Below are 19,156 nucleotides of genomic sequence, written 5' to 3' on the forward strand. Positions count from 1 at the left end.
TTATTCAACTTCCTGGTGATTCTCCACCACTTTATGTATCCAAATCAAGCTTCTCACAAAGTGATTCATCCTGGTTTGATTTGAACGACGATGAAGCTGTGCTATTCCCAAACTGGGAAACTGGAATCACCTGATTTGAAAATGGGATAACATCTTCATGCCAACTCCTATGAGATTTATTCAACTTCCTGGGTATTCTCCACCACTTTATGTATCCAAATCAAGCTTCTCACAAAGTGATTCATCAGGTTTGATTTGAACGACGAAGAAGCTGTGTTATTCCCAAACTGGGAAACTGGAATCACCTGATTTGAAGGTGGGATAACTTCTTCATCCCAACTCCTATGAGATTTATTCAACTTCCGGGTGATTCTCCACCACTTTATGTATCCAAATCAAGCTTCTCACAAAGTGATTCTGATATGATCATGGAAAGCACCAAGGACTGGAAGCATGAACCTGAACCTGAAGAGCTTGTAGCTGAGGATGCAACCTTGAAGAACATTTGGAAACAAGAAGAATACATTAGTCTTGGCCGAAGCTTGATCATCCAAGACACCTTAACCATCATTCAAGCTACTCCACCTTCAAGCTGATCATCATCTAGGCAAGTAGCTTGTGTGTGCTCTTTTCCTAACCTTTGGTTTTGTCCCACTGGGTTTTCCAAAGGAAGGTTTTTAACGAGGCCACAAGTCTACTTCTCCTATCTCCTAGATGATTGATCTTGGTCTGTCCACATGAAGACCTTATCTTATATTTTAAGCTATGCTTTTATGTTATTTAGTTTTCGAAAAACTCTAGTCTTTGTTGTGTTTCCAAGGGAGCCTTTGTCTTTATTTCCCTTGTATTTTCGAGACCTTGTGCATGTACAAGGCTTCTCCTTTATATCCTGGTCGTGGCCCCTTGTATCAGTATCCATCTTTTTATCAAAAAAACCTTTGTTTTCTCTTTTCTTCTTGCTTGTCGAGTTGATTGAGTGTTGGTGTGTAATATCCAACTTCTGGTGTGTAATATCCAGAGACTAAGGGCTCTAGTTTGGTGTGTCATATCCAATCTATTGCCTAGGAGTATCAAGGAGCCTTTCCGCAGCCTCTTGTGTCACCATTCGATCCACATACCTTGAGAAACTTGAGTCTTTTGATTCGTTTCTGCAAGGATTATCCCATCTGTTCCAGAGCATCATCCTAGGATCTCATCAAGTGGTATCAGAGCAACTCTGGAAGGGAAGTGTTCGATTTTTCTCTCTGATTTTCGTTTGGATCTGTTCATATTCTGTCGAGTTTGATCTGATCTGTGTTCTTAGCGTTTAAATCTGATAAATCCGTTTGTGTTTGCTAAAAACCTGTCGATCTATTCTTATTCTCACTAGTTTTGATTGATCTATGATTGTGTTGTTGAGTTTTAATAGATTCAAGCTTGTTGATCTCGTTTCTGATAAAAACTTTTCACATTCTTGTTGCAGAAGTAATCGATTTGCTTGATCTGTTTCTGTTTTGGATTTGTGTGATTCCGATCTGTTCTTATTGCTTTAAATATAATCTATCTTGTTTGGTTGATTAGATTTCGAATTTAATCTGTCTCTGTTTAAGAATTGATCGATCATATTGCGTTGGTGTTTGTTTCTGATTATCAAACTGTTCCTGATTATCAATCTGATTGTTTTTGATTTGTGTTCACGATCTGATCTGTCTGATTGTTGTCTAAATCCAATATTTTTGTGATCTGATTTGTTGGAACTACTTACTGCCTTAGTCTTTCTCTTGAATCAGGTACCATGGCAGGAGATCAAAAAGGAGAATTCACCAAGGAAGAAAAGCTATTGATTAAAGCCATGACCAATCATCTAAATCAAACCATGGGCAAGATGATGAAGGCTAAGATGGAAGAGCTTCGACAGGAGGTTAGACAGGAACGCCCACGAGCTACTGATCAGAATCATGAGTCTAGGCGCAGCGAGAGGAGACAAAGACGTGAGCATGAAGGCAGAGGCAGTCACAAAGATAAATTTGCTGATCAAAAGCTAAAAATCCCTCCTTTCCATGGCAACGCTGATCCTGCTGCATATGTGGAATGGGAAGAGAAGATGGAGTTGATTTTCGACTATCAAAGCTATGCTGAAGTAAAGAAGGTTCAATTAACCACTGCTGAGTTTTGTGGTTATGCTTCAAGCTGGTGGAAGCAACTGGTGTCGTCTAGGAGACACTATGGAAAAGAACCTGTTGCAACCTGGCTTAAATTAAGGGCTTTGATGCGTCATAAGTATGTTCCAAGACAGTACCACAAGGAAGTGCTTCGAAAACAGTCTAAAACAAAGCCATGCTCTGCAAACTCAGTCCAGGAACAACAAGGCAGGATCAGATCAAGATCAACCGGTGTTATTGGTTTACCTAGCAAGACAACGAGCTGGTTCTGTGAGGAGGACATAAAGAAGCTGTCTCAAGTGATTATGGATGTGGAGAAACAATTCAGGGAGACCCACACTACACATCCATCCTTAGAAGAACAGAACCAGGAGTTAATCACTTCAGTCTCAGAACTCAATTCAGCAGAGCCGGTATCAGCTACAACTATTCAAGGAGATCAAGCCAAAGAATCATCAGCTGCCATTCAGAAAGATGAGCAGCCTGTTCAGAACGTCATGGTTCCTTTCAAACAAGCCATAGTACCAGAAGAGACACCCAGGGAACCACAGACAGCTTGCAAAAAGAGACAACTGATTGTCTTTGACCCGTGTGATTTCCAAAAGACATTCTTGGGTATTTTTCTGTTCAATCCCTTTGTCTGGAACAAGACCAGAGCAGTAGAGCTTTCAAGACACGAACTGGGCATGGAACATGTTGTATTTGAGCCTGGAGGAGAGTTGTGGAATCACAGGAACAATCCCTTAGTGATTGAGAAGAAATCGGCAGCAACAACAATTGTTTTTGGTGATCTTTTACCCTCTGAAGCTAAAGGGATGCACGTCTCAGCTCAGCAAGAGTTTCACTACGAAACCAATTGGAGAATGTTACCCACTCTTTCCTGGATCCAACAAACCGGAAAACGCAGCAAATGGCCACCTGATCATCAAGATATTGTCAATTCCGCAAAACATATCGGTTTAGCCAAATTCTGTGAGCTGTTATATCAGATTGGGCTGGAAGGTTACAGATCTACTTGTGGAAACCTGGAGCATATGACAGCACACTTATCATCCTTGGAGAGCGCTCTGCTCGTGCTAGAACCAGCTTGGGTAATAAGGAGTTGGAAGCTGATCAAAATGCCTTGCTTCTTGATCATGTCAAGGTGTGGAAGCCACCAGATTTGCAGAAGCTTCAATACCATTTCAGAGATTGTCAAATCAAGAGTGGAGATGGAGATTTCATTAGAGTAAATGGTGAAGTGATTACTGGAGTAGGAGGAAAACTCATGTTTTCTTCTCAAAACAAGGAGAAACCACCAGATGGACTCAGTCTACATCAATCTCCAAATAAATCAGCCCGAGGTAATTATCTAGATTCAAAGAAACGCATGAAACCTGATTTGCTTTCTATTGGTACAGGTCAAACAGTTTTGAGTGCTATACTTTTCGAAAGGAGAGGCTATAGTAATGATCAGAGTATCAAGAATGGATCCTTGGCTAAGTTGGAGATGCAACAATCAAATCTTGGAAGCTGTCTAGCCGCCAACTCTGACATAGGAGCAGTCCGAGGATCATATCTCAGCAACCAGAAGGAATTAAGCAACAAACTCAACTGCAATGGAAACTACACTCATCAGGGTCTCACGTCGAACTGGAATCATGTCCAAAGCTTCTCAAATGAAAGAGTTATGGGTTCTACAAGACGGGTGATTCTGTGTTTGCTTTGTCTGAACTTTTCTGAGTGTAGAACATCTCAATCCTATCTATGGCGACCAGGTGAGCATGCTAAGGTAACTAATCATGTTTTCAAGAGTTCTTTTATTGATTACACAGATATGATGCACTTGTTTTTGCCAAAAGAGTCATGTGCAGATTATATGGAAGCTTTGAAGAATGCAAAGAGAAAGAACAAGCGTGAGGAAGACAAACGTTTCAAGCCGCCTGATCTAAGCCAGGAGAGACATCATGACGTCACTTGCTTCATCCTCATCAAAGAAGCACCTCCAGATGCAGCATACAAGCCAAAACCGATAAAATACAACTTTGGGATAATACTCTTACTCTATGATGTTTTTGCTTATTGTGTTCACTTATCTTGTTTCAATGTATCAGGTTTAAGTAATGCCTCAGGAGTAAGGAGAGCCAAATGGATCAGTCCCTTCTATATAATAGAACCAGTCAGCGACAATGCCTATCAAAGAGGCTTGCAAGGTAACACAGATTTGAGGACAAATCTTTTTGAAGTGGGAGGGGATGATATGATCATGGAAAGCACCAAGGACTGGAAGCATGAACCTGAACCTGAAGAGCTTGTAGCTGAGGATGCAACCTTGAAGAACATTTGGAAACAAGAAGAATACATTAGTCTTGGCCGAAGCTTGATCATCCAAGACACCTTAACCATCATTCAAGCTACTCCACCTTCAAGCTGATAATCATCTAGGCAAGTAGCTTGTGTGTGCTCTTTTCCTAACCTTTGGTTTTGTCCCACTGGGTTTTCCAAAGGAAGGTTTTTAACGAGGCCACAAGTCTACTTCTCCTATCTCCTAGATGATTGATCTTGGTCTGTCCACATGAAGACCTTATCTTATATTTTAAGCTATGCTTTTATGTTATTTAGTTTTCGAAAAACTCTAGTCTTTGTTGTGTTTCCAAGGGAGCCTTTGTCTTTATTTCCCTTGTATTTTCGAGACCTTGTGCATGTACAAGGCTTCTCCTTTATATCCTGGTCGTGGCCCCTTGTATCAGTATCCATCTTTTTATCAAAAAACCTTTGTTTTCTCTTTTCTTCTTGCTTGTCGAGTTGATTGAGTGTTGGTGTGTAATATCCAACTTCTGGTGTGTAATATCCAGAGACTAAGGGCTCTAGTTTGGTGTGTCATATCCAATCTATTGCCTAGGAGTATCAAGGAGCCTTTCCGCAGCCTCTTGTGTCACCATTCGATCCACATACCTTGAGAAACTTGAGTCTTTTGATTTGTTTCTGCAAGGATTATCCCATCTGTTCCAGAGCATCATCCTAGGATCTCATCAGATTCATCCTGGTTTGATTGGAATGACGACGAAGCTGTGCTATTCCCAAACTGGGAAACTAGAATCACCTGATTTGAAACTGGGATAACTTCTTCTTGCCAACTCCTATGAGATTTATTCAACTTCCTGGGTATTCTCCACCACTTTATGTATCCAAATCAAGCTTCTCACAAAGTGATTCATCCTGGTTTGATTTGAACGACGATGAAGCTGTGCTATTCCCAAACTGGGAAACTGGAATCACCTGATTTGAAAATGGGATAACATCTTCATGCCAACTCCTATGAGATTTATTCAACTTCCTGGAGATTCTCCTCCACTTTATGTCTCCAAATCAAGCTTCTCACAAAGTGATTCATCCTGGTTTGAATGGAACGGCGAAGAAGCTGTCCTATTCCCAAACTGGGAAACTGGAATCACCTGATTTGAAAGTGGGATAACTTCTTTTCGCCAACTCCTATGAGATTTATTCAACTTCCTGGTGATTCTCCACCACTTTATGTATCCAAATAAAGCTTCTCACAAAGTGATTCATCCTGGTTTGATTTGTACGACGATGAAGCTGTGCTATTCCCAAACTGGGAAACTGAAATCACCTGATTTGAAAGTGGGATAAGTTCTTCACGCCAACTCCTATGTGATTTATTCAACTTCCTGGTGATTCTCCACCACTTTATGTATCCAAATCAAGCTTCTCACAAAGTGATTCATCCTGGTTTGATTGGAACGACGAAGAAGCTGTGCTATTCCCAAACTGGGAAACTGGAATCACCTGATTTGAAAGTGGGATAACTTCTTCATCCCAACTCCTATGAGATTTATTCAACTTCCTGGTGATTCTACACCACCAAATGTATCCAAATCAAGCTTCTCACAAAGTGATTCATCCTGGTTTGACTGGAACGACGATGAAGCTGTGCTATTCCCAAACTGGGAAACTGGAATCACCTGATTTAAAAGTGAGATAACTTCTTCATCCCAACTCCTATGAGATTTATTCAACTTCCTGGTCATTCTCCACCACTTTATGTATCCAAATCAAGCTTCTCACAAAGTGATTCATCCTGGTTTGACTGGAACGACGATGAAGCTGTGCTATTCCCAAACTGGGAAACTGGAATCACCTGATTTAAAAGTAGGATAACTTCTTCATCCCAACTCCTATGAGATTTATTCAACTTCCTGGTCATTTTCCACCACTTTATGTATCCAAATCAAGCTTCTCACAAAGTGATTCATCCTGGTTTGATTGGAATGACGATGAAGCTGTGCTATTCCCAAACTGGGAAACTGGAATCACCTGATTTGAAAGTGGGATAACTTCTTCTTGCCAACTCCTAAGAGATTTATTCATCTTCCTGGTTATTCTCCGCCACTTTATGTATCCAAATCAAGCTTCTCACAAAGTGATTCATCCTGGTTTGATTGGAACGACGAAGAAGCTGTGCTATTCCCAAACTGGGAAACTGGAATCACTTGATTTGAAAGTGGGATAACATCTTCATGCCAACTCCTATGAGATTTATTCAACTTCCTGGTGATTCTCCACCACTTTATGTATCCAAATCAAGCTTCTCACAAAGTGATTCATCCTGGTTTGATTTGAACGACAGAGAAGCTGTCCTATTCCCAAACTGGGAAACTGGAATCACCTGATTTGAAAGTGGGATAACTTCTTTTCGCCAACTCCTATGAGATTTATTCAACTTCCTGGTTATTCTCCACCACTTTATGTATCCAAATAAAGCTTTTCACAAAGTGATTCATCCTGGTTTGATTTGAACGACGATGAAGCTGTGCTATTCCCAAACTGGGAAACTGGAATCACCTGATTTGAAAGTGGGATAACTTCTTCACGCCAACTCCAATGTGATTTATTCAACTTCCTGGTGATTCTACACCACTTTATGTATTCAAATCAAGCTTCTCACAAAGTGATTCATCCTGGTTTGATTGGAACGACGAAGAAGCTGTGCCATTCCTAAACTGGGAAACTGAAATCACCTGATTTGAAAGTGGGATAACATCTTCATGCCAACTCCTATGAGATTTATTCAACTTCCTGGTGATTCTCCACCACTTTATGTATCCAAATCAAGCTTCTCACAAAGTGATTCATCCTAGTTTGATTTGAACGACAGAGAAGCTGTCCTATTCCCAAACTGGGAAACTGGAATCACCTGATTTGAAAGTAATACGTCCCTAGATTGCTTCTCTGGATAGTATGGGATAGATCCTTGCTAGAACGAATCAAAGACTCAAGCTCTACAAGGTTGTGGAGCGATTGGTGACACAAGAGGCTGCGGAAAGGCTCCTTGATACTCCTAAGTGACTAGATCGGATATGACACACCGAGATAGACACTCTTGGGTTGCTGGATACTACACACCAACAAGAACACTCAACAACTCGCGGACAAGCAGTAGAGAGAACAAAGAAAGGTTTTGATAAAAAGATAATTGATATTCATAAAGGGGTTCAAAGCACACTTATATAAGAGAAGTTGGAACAGACTCCAAGCTTCTCGAAAACTATCAAGAGAGTAAAAGCACACGCTCTCTTGGAAATAGAAACAAAAGACAAGTTTGAAAACATGAAATGAAAGACATAATATAACATAAGGTTGATCCGGGATAAGGTTGGATCGAGATCATCAACTAAGGGTTTTGAGAAGCAAATCTATGGCCTCGTTAAAAACCTATCTTTGGAAAACCCATTGGGACAAAACCAAAGATAGGGAAAAAGAGCACACATAGATTGCTTGCTTAGTTGATGATCAGCTTGATGGTGAAGTTGCTTGAATGGTGATAAGTGTGTCTTGGTTGATCAAGCTTCTACCAAGACATTCCTCTTGCTTCCATGACCTCTTAACCAATCCTCCAATAACTTGCGTGAGCTTCCTTGATCTTGATCGAGTCATAGGTCCTTTAGGCAAGGCTAGATCATCTCCATCAGTCGGCTTATCCAGATCCTCATCATCTCCATTAGATAGTTGGTCCATGATCACATCATCCCCTCCCTCTTGAAAAGGATTTGACCTCAAATCTGGCTCATCTGCAACAAAAGGGATCAAGTCAGTAACATTGAAGCTATCACTTATGTCGTACTTACCTTGCAGATCAAGTTTGTAGGCATTGTCATTGATCCTCTTGGTGACTTCAAAAGGGCCATCAATCCTCGGCATTAGCTTAGACTTCCTCTCTTTTGGAAACCTTTCTTTCCTCAAGTGAACCCATACTTGATCTCCAACTTCAAAGATCATCTCACGCCTTCCCTTGTTGGCTTGTTTGGCGTATTGCTTAGTTTTCTCTTCTAGATTGCGCTTAGCTTGCTCATGAATCTGCTGAACCATCTCAGCTTTCTTTTTCCCATCCATACTAACCCTTTCACACTCAGGTAAAGGTATTAGATCCAAAGGTGAGATGGGATTGAACCCATAAACAATTTCAAACGGAGAAAACTTAGAAGCAGAATGCATAGCATGATTGTATGCAAATTCACAATGAGGTAAGTAATCTTCCCATGATTTCAAGTTCTTTTTGATGAATGCACGCAGGAGAGTACCTAAGGTTCTATTAACTACTTCAGTCTGCCCATCAGTTTGTGGATGACAAGTAGTAGAAAACAATAGCTTAGTTCCTAGTTTAGACCACAATGTTTTCCAAAAGTAGCTAAGGAATTTAGTATCTCTATCTGAAACTATAGTCCTAGGCATTCCATGCAAACGTACCACTTCTTTAAAGAACAAATTTGCTACATGTAATGCATCATCAGTCTTATTGCAAGCTATGAAATGTGCCATTTTAGAGAATCTATCAACAACCACAAAGATAGAATCCTTTCCAGTCCTAGTTCTAGGCAAACCCATAACAAAATCCATAGATATATCATTCCAAGGATGAGTAGGAATAGGCAAAGGAGTATACAAACCGTGAGGTTGAACTTTAGACTTTGCAAGCTTGCAAGTTGTGCACCTTCCACAGATTCTCTCCACATCTCTTTTCATATGCGGCCAATAGAAGTGATCCTGCAAAACTTTAAGGGTTTTTGCTATACCAAAATGACCCATCAAGCTTCCTCCATGGGATTCCCTGACAAATAGATCTCTCAAAGAGCAATTAGGCACACATAAACGATTGTCATAGAATAAGAATCCATCATGCCTAAAATAATGTCCTGAAGCATACTTAGCACATGATTTATAAGCTTCTTGAAAGTCAGGATCAGATTCATACATTTCTTTAATCTGCTCAAAGCCTAGCAACTTAGCATCAAGAGTAGTTAAGAGGACATACCTTCGGGATAGTGCATCAGCAACTATATTCTCCTTACCTTGTTTGTATTTGATCACATACGGGAAGGTTTCAATGAATTCTACCCATCTAGCATGTCTCTTGCTGAGCTTACTTTGTCCTTTAAGATACTTGAGAGACTCATGGTCGGTGTGAATGACAAACTCCTTTGGCCAGAGATAATGCTGCCAAGTCTGTAGAGCTCTCACCAAGGCGTAGAGTTCTTTGTCATAAGTGGCATAGTTGAGAGTAGCTCCACTGAGTTTCTCACTGAAGTAAGCAATAGGTCTTTTATCCTGCATCAACACAGCACCAATTCCAATTCCTGAGGCATCACATTCTATTTCAAATGTTTTAGAAAAATCAGGAAGTATGAGAAGAGGAGATTGAGTAAGCTTCTCTTTAAGGAGTTGGAATGCGGCTTCCTGAGCTTCTCCCCACTTGAATCCTACATCCTTCTTGATTATCTCAGTTAGGGGAGCTGCTAGAGTGCTGAAATCCTTCACAAAACGCCTATAGAAACCTGCCAGTCCATGAAAACTCCTTACTTCTCCCACTGTAGTTGGACTCGGCCACTCTTGTATTGCTTTGATCTTTTCCTGATCCACTTTTACACCATCTGCACTTACAACAAAACCTAGAAAGACCAAGTTATCTGTGCAAAAAGTGCACTTCTTTAGATTGGCATAGAGCTTTTCTTTTCTCAAAACATCCAAAACAGCCCTAAGATGTTCTATATGATCTTCTAAGCATTTGCTGTAAACTAAGATATCATCAAAGTACACAACAACAAAGATGCCTATGAAAGACCTAAGAATATGATTCATCAATCTCATGAATGTACTAGGCGCATTGGTTAATCCAAATGGCATAACTAACCATTCATACAAGCCATGTTTAGTTTTAAATGCAGTTTTCCACTCATCTCCTTCTTTCATCCTAATCTGATGATATCCACTTTTCAAGTCTATCTTAGAAAAGATGCAAGAACCATGCAATTCATCAAGCATATCATCTAATCTAGGAATAGGGTGGCGATACTTCACTGTTATGTTGTTGATTGCTCTACAATCAACACACATGCGCCAGCTCCCATCTTTCTTTGGCACAAGGAGCACTGGAACTGCACAAGGACTCAAACTTTCTCGGATATGACCCTTCTCCATCAGCTCCTCTACTTGTTTCTGCAGTTCTTTGGTTTCAACTGGATTGGTCCTGTATGCTGGACGGTTGGGCAGTGTAGAACCAGGTACAAAGTCTATTTGGTGCTCAATCCCACGCACTGGAGGCAATCCAATGGGGCTATCTTCTGGAAACACATCTGCATACTCCTGTAAAAGAGAAACTAGTTCACTCGGATGATCCGGTGTGTGATCAGTAATGTTAGAAGAGTCTCTTTAAACATAAGCAAGATAATAGAATTTTGAGAGTAGAGAATTCTTTTGATATCTCCCTGTTTGGCATAGAGGCTGTGATGCTTGTCATGATCAGGTTTGAGATCAATCTCTTTCGCTTTCTTTTTCTGAAGCTGGATTTGATCTTCATGAACCTCTTTAGGAGATAAAGGCACCAGCACAGTCTTCTTTCCGTTGAATTCAAAAGAATGTTTGTTGGTGAAGCCATCATGATTCACACGTCTATCATACTGCCAGGGTCTTCCAAGGAGTATATGACTGGCTTCCATTGGCAACACATCACACAAGACTTCATCTTCATATCTACCAATGGCTATAGGAACCAGTACTTGAGTAGAAACTTTCATCTCGCCCTCCTCATTGAGCCACTGCAATCTGTAGGGTCTTGGGTGTTTCTGAATTTCAAACCCAATTTCTTCACCATAGTCTCACTAGCTACATTGACACAACTTCCTCCATCAATAATGAGACTGCACACCTTTCCCTGAACCATACACCTTGTGTAGAATAGATTCTCTCGCTGCTCAAACTCTCCATTCTTGGCTTGCACGTTCAAGAGCCTTCTTGTCACCAACAATCTTCCTTTCACGGGTTCTACTTCACTTTCTTCTTCAGACTCCTCATGATCAGAACCAAACTTCTCTTCCTCTGATTCATACTCTCCATTCTCAAGAAGAATCATAATCTTTTTGTTGGTGCACTCATTAGCATAATGCCCACGCCCTTGACATTTGAAGCACTTAACATCTCTAGTTCTTGAACTAGTAATTTCAGCTTTGCCTTTGTCTTTGCTGTATATGCTGCTCGGCTTAGTCTCTTCTTTCTGCTGAGGCTTGCTATCCTTCAGATAGGATGTTTTCTCTTCTTTAGAGTGGTGGAACTTAGACGATCCATAGCTGCGTGAGTTACCCTTCCTCTTGAGCTGCTGCTCCACTAGAATAGCTTTGTGCAACATCTCTTCTATTTCCACATAGTGTTGCATCTCCACATTGTCTTGTATCTCACGGTTAAGCCCTCCAAGAAACCTTGCCATAGTGGCTTCTCTATCCTCCAAGATACTAGCTCTCAACATCAGCAACTCCATGTCTTGATAGTATTCTTCAACAGTTCGTGTTCCTTGGGTAAGTCTTCGCAGCTTTTGATGTAGGTCGCGGTGATAGTGACTTGGAACAAACCGTTTGCGCATGAGTGACTTCATCTCGTGCCATGAATCAACCGGATTCTCTTGGTTAAGCCGTCTAGTAGTTACAAGTTGATCCCACCAACTCAACGCATAATCATAGAATTCAGTTGCTGCAATCTTGATCCTTTGGGCATTGGAGTAGTGTTGGCAATTGAAGACAAGCTCGATCTTCTTTTCCCATTCCAAGTAGGCATCTGGATCCACCTTGCCATGGAAGGGTGGAATCTTAAGCTTAAGTCCTGAAAGCTTGTCTTTGCGTGACCCCCTTCCATCATGTTCACGCCTTGATCTTCCTCTGCTCAGTTCAGAAGAAGAACTACTGCGCTCAGTTGGGTTGTGCTCAGTTCTATTGCGCGAGTAGTAGTTGTCGGTCTCTTGTGAACCCGCATGCTCTTGCCGTACTGGAGTAGGCCGGTTCCTTCTAGACTCATTGCTATGTCCCTGGCCAGTAGCTTGCCTCAACTCTTGTCTCATCTCCTCACGTAATTCCTTCATGCTAGCCTTAAGCATATCAGCCATAGTAGAGATCATGGTCTGATTCATTTGCTCGGTCATTTGATCTCTCAGCATCTTGTTCTTTCTTACTAGCTCGGCTTCTTCTTCTGATTCTTTCCCCATTGGTACCTAGAATCAAAAACAACACTCAACCAGTAAATAGTTCCAATAAACTGATCGTAATCAGTAGATGATTAAGAGATTTTAAACTGAAAAATACTGGCGGTAAAAGAAAACTTGATTATCAAGCAAAGGAGGATTCAAATCGACAACTTGAAAATCACAATAGAAACGCGATCAGGGTAGGTTTGTTAATCAGATTTCGACGACACACAAGTAGATCTAGTTGTTATAGGTGATTTAAACAGATCACACGATCAATTAGATTCAAACAAAAGATCAAATCTAGAATATGAATCGATAACAATCGGATCTAAAAAGCGAAACCTAGATCTATCAGTTTCAAACTTATAACAATTAGATCGACACAAAATGATTAGATCACACACTCAAACGACCACGGATCACAGATCAATCAATGGATATTGCGAAACAAAGAACAGATCAGTTGAAACAAAACGGATCGATCTAAAAACTGATCAAGAAGATGAACAGGTTAAATCGAAACAAAAGAGAAACGAGTACTTCCCTAACCAGAGATGCTCTGATACCACATAATACGTCCCTAGATTGCTTCTCTGGATAGTATGGGATAGATCCTTGCTAGAACGAATCAAAGACTCAAGCTCTACAAGGTTGTGGATCGATTGGTGACACAAGAGGCTGCGGAAAGGCTCCTTGATACTCCTAAGTGACTAGATCGGATATGACACACCGAGATAGACACTCTTGGGTTGCTGGATACTACACACCAACAAGAACACTCAACAACTCGCGGACAAGCAGTAGAGAGAACAAAGAAAGGTTTTGATAAAAAGATAATTGATATTCATAAAGGGGTTCAAAGCACACTTATATAAGAGAAGTTGGAACAGACTCCAAGCTTCTCGAAAACTATCAAGAGAGTAAAGCACACGCTCTCTTGGAAATAGAAACAAAAGACAAGTTTGAAAACATGAAATGAAAGACATAATATAACATAAGGTTGATCCGGGATAAGGTTGGATCGAGATCATCAACTAAGGGTTTTGAGAAGCAAATCTATGGCCTCGTTAAAAACCTATCTTTGGAAAACCCATTGGGACAAAACCAAAGATAGGGAAAAAGAGCACACATAGATTGCTTGCTTAGTTGATGATCAGCTTGATGGTGAAGTTGCTTGAATGGTGATAAGTGTGTCTTGGTTGATCAAGCTTCTACCAAGACATTCCTCTTGCTTCCATGACCTCTTAACCAATCCTCCAATAACTTGCGTGAGCTTCCTTGATCTTGATCGAGTCATAGGTCCTTTAGGCAAGGCTAGATCATCTCCATCAGTCGGCTTATCCAGATCCTCATCATCTCCATTAGATAGTTGGTCCATGATCACGTCAGAAAGTGGGATAACTTCTTTTCGCCAACTCCTATGAGATTTATTCAACTTCCTGGTGATTCTCCACCACTTTATGTATCCAAATAAAGCTTCTCACAAAGTGATTCATCCTGGTTTGATTTGAACGACGATGAAGCTGTGCTATTCCCAAACTGGGAAACTGGAATCACCTGATTTGAAAGTGGGATAACTTCTTCACGCCAACTCCTATGTGATTTATTCAACTTCCTGGTGATTCTCCACCACTTTATGTATCCAAATCAAGCTTCTCACAAAGTGATTCATCCTGGTTTGATTGGAACGACGAAGAAGCTGTGCTATTCCCAAACTGGGAAACTGGAATCACCTGATTTGAAAGTGGGATAACTTCTTTCCCAACTCCTATGAGATTTATTCAACTTCCTGGTGATTCTCCACCACTTTATGTATCCAAATCAAGCTTCTCACAAAGTGATTCATCCTGGTTTGATTGGAACGACGAAGAAGCTGTGCTATTCCCAAACTGGGAAACTGGAATCACCTGATTTGAAAGTGGGATAACTTCTTCACGCCAACTCCTATGAGATTTATTCAACTTCCTGGTGATTCTCCACCACTTTATGTATCCAAATCAAGCTTCTCACAAAGTGATTCATCCTGGTTTGATTGGAACGACGAAGAAGCTGTGCTATTCCCAAACTGGGAAACTGGAATCACCTGATTTGAAAGTGGGATAACTTCTTTTCGCCAACTCCTATGAGATTTATTCAACTTCCTGGTGATTCTCCACCACTTTATGTATCCAAATCAAGCTTCTCACAAAGTGATTCATCCTGGTTTGATTTGAACGACGATGAAGCTGTGCTATTCCCAAACTGGGAAACTGGAATCACCTGATTTGAAAGTGGGATAACTTCTTCACGCCAACTCCTATGTGATTTATTCAACTTCCTGGTGATTCTCCACCACTTTATGTATCCAAATCAAGCTTCTCACAAAGTGATTCATCCTGGTTTGATTGGAACGACGAAGAAGCTGTGCTATTCCCAAACTGGGAAACTGGAATCACCTGATTTGAAAGTGGGATAACTTCTTCATCCCAACTCCTATGAGATTTATTCAACTTCCTGGTGATTCTCCACCACTTTATGTATCCAAATCAAGCTTCTCACAAAGTGATTCATCCTGGTTTGATTGGAACGACGAAGAAGCTGTGCTATTCCCAAACTGGGAAACTGGAATCACCTGATTTGAAAGTGGGATAACTTCTTCATCCCAACTCCTATGAGATTTATTCAACTTCCTGGTGATTCTCCACCACTTTATGTATCCAAATCAAGCTTCTCACAAAGTGATTCATCCTGGTTTGATTGGAACGACGATGAAGCTGTGCTATTCCCAAACTGGGAAACTGGAATCACCTGATTTGAAATTGGGATAACTTCTTCATCCCAACTCCTATGAGATTTATTCAACTTCCTGGTGATTCTCCACCACTTTATGTATCCAAATCAAGCTGCTCACAAAGTGATTCATCCTGGTTTGATTGGAACGACGAAGAAGCTGTGCTATTCCCAAACTGGGAAACTGGAATCACCTGATTTGAAATTGGGATAACTTCTTCACGCCAACTCCTATGAGATTTATTCAACTTCCTGGTGATTCTACACCACTTTATGTATCCAAATCAAGCTTCTTACAAAGAGATTCATCCTGGTTTGATTGGAACGTTGAAGAAGCTGTGCTATTCCCAAACTGGGAAACTGGAATCACCTGATTTGAAAGTGGGATAACTTCTTCATCCCAACTCCTATGAGATTTATTCAACTTCCTGGTGATTCTCCACCACTTTATGTATCCAAATCAAGCTTCTCACAAAGTGATTCATCCTGGTTTGATTGGAACGACGATGAAGCTGTGCTATTCCCAAACTGGGAAACTGGAATCACCTGATTTGAAAGTGGGATAACTTCTTCATCCCAACTCCTATGAGATTTATTCAACTTCCTGGTGATTCTCCACCACTTTATGTATCCAAATCAAGCTTCTCACAAAGTGATTCATCCTGGTTTGATTGGAACGACGAAGAAGCTGTGCTATTCCCAAACTGGGAAACTGGAATCACCTGATTTGAAAGTGGGATAACTTCTTCATCCCAACTCCTATGAGATTTATTCAACTTCCTGGTGATTCTCCACCACTTTATGTATCCAAATCAAGCTTCTCACAAAGTGATTCATCCTGGTTTGATTGGAACGACGAAGAAGCTGTGCTATTCCCAAACTGGGAAACTGGAATCACCTGATTTGAAAGTGGGATAACTTCTTCTTGCCAACTCCTATGAGATTTATTCAACTTCCTGGTGATTCTCCACCACTTTATGTATCCAAATCAAGCTTCTCACAAAGTGATTCATCCTGGTTTGATTGGAACGACGAAGAAGCTGTGCTATTCCCAAACTGGGAAACTGGAATCACCTGATTTGAAAGTGGGATAACTTCTTCATGCCAACTCCTATGAGATTTATTCAACTTCCTGGTGATTCTCCACCACTTTATGTATCCTAATCAAGCTTTTCACAAAGTGATTCATCCTGGTTTGATTGAACGACGAGAAGCTGTGCTATTCCCAAACTGGGAAACTGGAATCACCTGATTTGAAAGTGGGATAACTTCTTTTCGCCAACTCCTATGAGATTTATTCAACTTCCTGGTGATTCTCCACCACTTTATGTATTCAAATCAAGCTTTTCACAAAGTGATTCATCCTGGTTTGATTGGAACGACGAAGAAGCTGTGCTATTCCCAAACTGGGAAACTGGAATCACCGGATTTGAAAGTGGGATAACTTCTTCATGCCAACTCCTATGATATTTATTCAACTTCCTGGTGATTCTCCACCACTTTATGTATCCAAATCAAGCTTCTCACAAAGTGATTCATCCTGGTTTGATTGGAACGACGAAGAAGCTGTGCTATTCCCAAACTGGGAAACTGGAATCACCTGATTTGAAAGTGGGATAGCTTCTTTTCGCCAACTCCTATGAGATTTATTCAACTTCCTGGTGATTCTCCACCACTTTATGTATCCAAATCAAGCTTCTCACAAAGTGATTCATCCTGGTTTGATTTGAACGAAGATGAAGCTGTGCTATTCCCAAACTGGGAAACTGGAATCACCTGATTTGAAAGTGGGATAACTTCTTCTTGCCAACTCCTATGAGATTTATTCAACTTCCTGGTGATTCTCCACCACTTTATGTATCCAAATCAAGCTTCTCACAAAGTGATTCATCCTGGTTTGAATGGAACGACGAAGAAGCTGTGCTATTCCCAAACTGGGAAACTGGAATCACCTGATTTGAAAGTAGGATAACTTCTTCATCCCAACTCCTATGAGATTTATTCAACTTCCTGGTGATTCTCCACCACTTTATGTATCCAAATCAAGCTTCTCACAAAATGATTCATCCTGGTTTGATTGGAACGACGAAGAAGCTGTGCTATTCCCAAACTGGGAAACTGGAATCACCTGATTTGAAAGTGGGATAACTTCTTCATGCCAACTCCTATGAGATTTATTCAACTTCCTGGTGATTCTCCACCACTTTATGTATCCAAATCAAGCTTCTCACAAAGTGATTCATCCTGGTTTGATTTGAACGACGAAGAAGCTGTGCTATTCCCAAACTGGGAAACTGGAATCACCTGATTTGAAAGTGGGATAACTTCTTTTCGCCAACTCCTATGAGATTTATTCAACTTCCTGGTGATTCTCCACCACTTTATGTATCCAAATAAAGCTTCTCACAAAGTGATTCATCCTGGTTTGATTTGAACGACGATGAAGCTGTGCTATTCCCAAACTGGGAAACTGGAATCACCTGATTTGAAAGTGGGATAACTTCTTCATCCCAACTCCTATGAGATTTATTCAATTCCTGGTGATTCTCCACCACTTTATGTATCCAAATCAAGCTTCTCACAAAGTGATTCATCCTGGTTTGATTGGAACGACGAAGAAGCTGTGCTATTCCAAAACTGGGAAACTGGAATCACCTGATTTGAAAGTGGGATAACTTCTTTTTGCCACTCCTATGAGATTATTCAACTTCCTGGTGATTCTCCACCACTTATGTATCCAAATCAAGCTTCTCACAAAGTGATTCATCCTGGTTTGATTGAACGACGATGAAGCTGTGCTATTCCCAAACTGGGAAACTGGAATCACCTGATTTGAAAGTGGGATAACTTCTTCATGCCAACTCCTATGAGATTTATTCAACTTCCTGGGTGATTCTCCACCACTTTATGTATCCAAATCAAGCTTCTCACAAAGTGATTCATCCTGGTTTGATTGGAACGACGAAGAAGCTGTGCTATTCCCAAACTAGGAAACTGGAATCACCTGATTTGAAAGTGGGATAACTTCTTTCACGCCAACTCCTATGAGATTTATTCAACTTCCTGGTGATTCTCCACCACTTTATGTATCCAAATCAAGCTTCTCACAAAGTGATTCATCCTGGTTTGATTGGACGACGAGAAGTGTGCTATTCCCAAACTGGGGAAACTGGAATCACCTGATTTGAAAGTGGGATAACTTCTTTTCGCCAACTCCTATGAGATTTATTCAACTTCCTGGTGATTCTCCACCACTTTATGTATCCAAATAAAGCTTCTCACAAAGTGATTCATCCTGGTTTGATTTGAACGACGATGAAGCTGTGCTATTCCCAAACTGGGAAACTGGAATCACCTGATTTGAATGTGGGATAACTTCTTCACCCCAACTCCTATGTGATTTATTCAACTTCCTGGTGATTCTCCACCACTTTATGTATCCAAATCAAGCTTCTCACAAAGTGATTCATCCTGGTTTGATTGGAACGACGAAGAAGTTGTGCTATTCCCAAACTGGGAAACTGGAATCACCTGATTTGAAAGTGGGATAACTTCTTCATCCCAACTCCTATGAGATTTATTCAACTTCCTGGTGATTCTCCACCACTTTATGTATCCAAATCAAGCTTCTCACAAAGTGATTCATCCTGGTTTGATTTGAACGACGATGAAGCTGTGCTATTCCCAAACTGGGAAACTGGAATCACCTGATTTGAAAGTGGGATAACTTCTTCATCCCAAC

General features: G+C 40.7%; 1 protein-coding gene and 1 pseudogene across 1 annotated transcript; one reads left to right on the top strand and one right to left on the bottom strand.

Annotated features, from left to right (window-relative positions):
- The first annotated feature begins 1,041 nt into the window (after positions 1-1,041).
- On the top strand, positions 1,042-4,024 carry LOC117129838. Its single transcript, XM_033283065.1, has 2 exons — positions 1,042-3,484; positions 3,542-4,024. Exon 1 carries the CDS (start codon positions 1,775-1,777, stop codon positions 3,371-3,373), a length of 1,599 nt encoding a protein of 532 aa, XP_033138956.1. The 5' UTR covers positions 1,042-1,774; the 3' UTR covers positions 3,374-3,484; positions 3,542-4,024.
- A 224-nt stretch (positions 4,025-4,248) lies between these two features.
- LOC117129839 lies at positions 4,249-12,294 on the bottom strand (annotated as a pseudogene).
- Between the last annotated feature and the right edge of the window lie 6,862 nt (positions 12,295-19,156).

This window comes from Brassica rapa, unplaced genomic scaffold (assembly GCF_000309985.2).
Source record: "Brassica rapa cultivar Chiifu-401-42 unplaced genomic scaffold, CAAS_Brap_v3.01 Scaffold0193, whole genome shotgun sequence".
In the NCBI taxonomy this organism is placed as follows: domain Eukaryota; kingdom Viridiplantae; phylum Streptophyta; class Magnoliopsida; order Brassicales; family Brassicaceae; genus Brassica; species Brassica rapa.

What these genes read in the sequence shown, in the direction of transcription:
- LOC117129838 (XM_033283065.1), top strand. Translation starts at nt 1,775, where the DNA reads ATGGCAGGAGATCAAAAAGGAGAATTCACCAAGGAAGAAAAGCTATTG.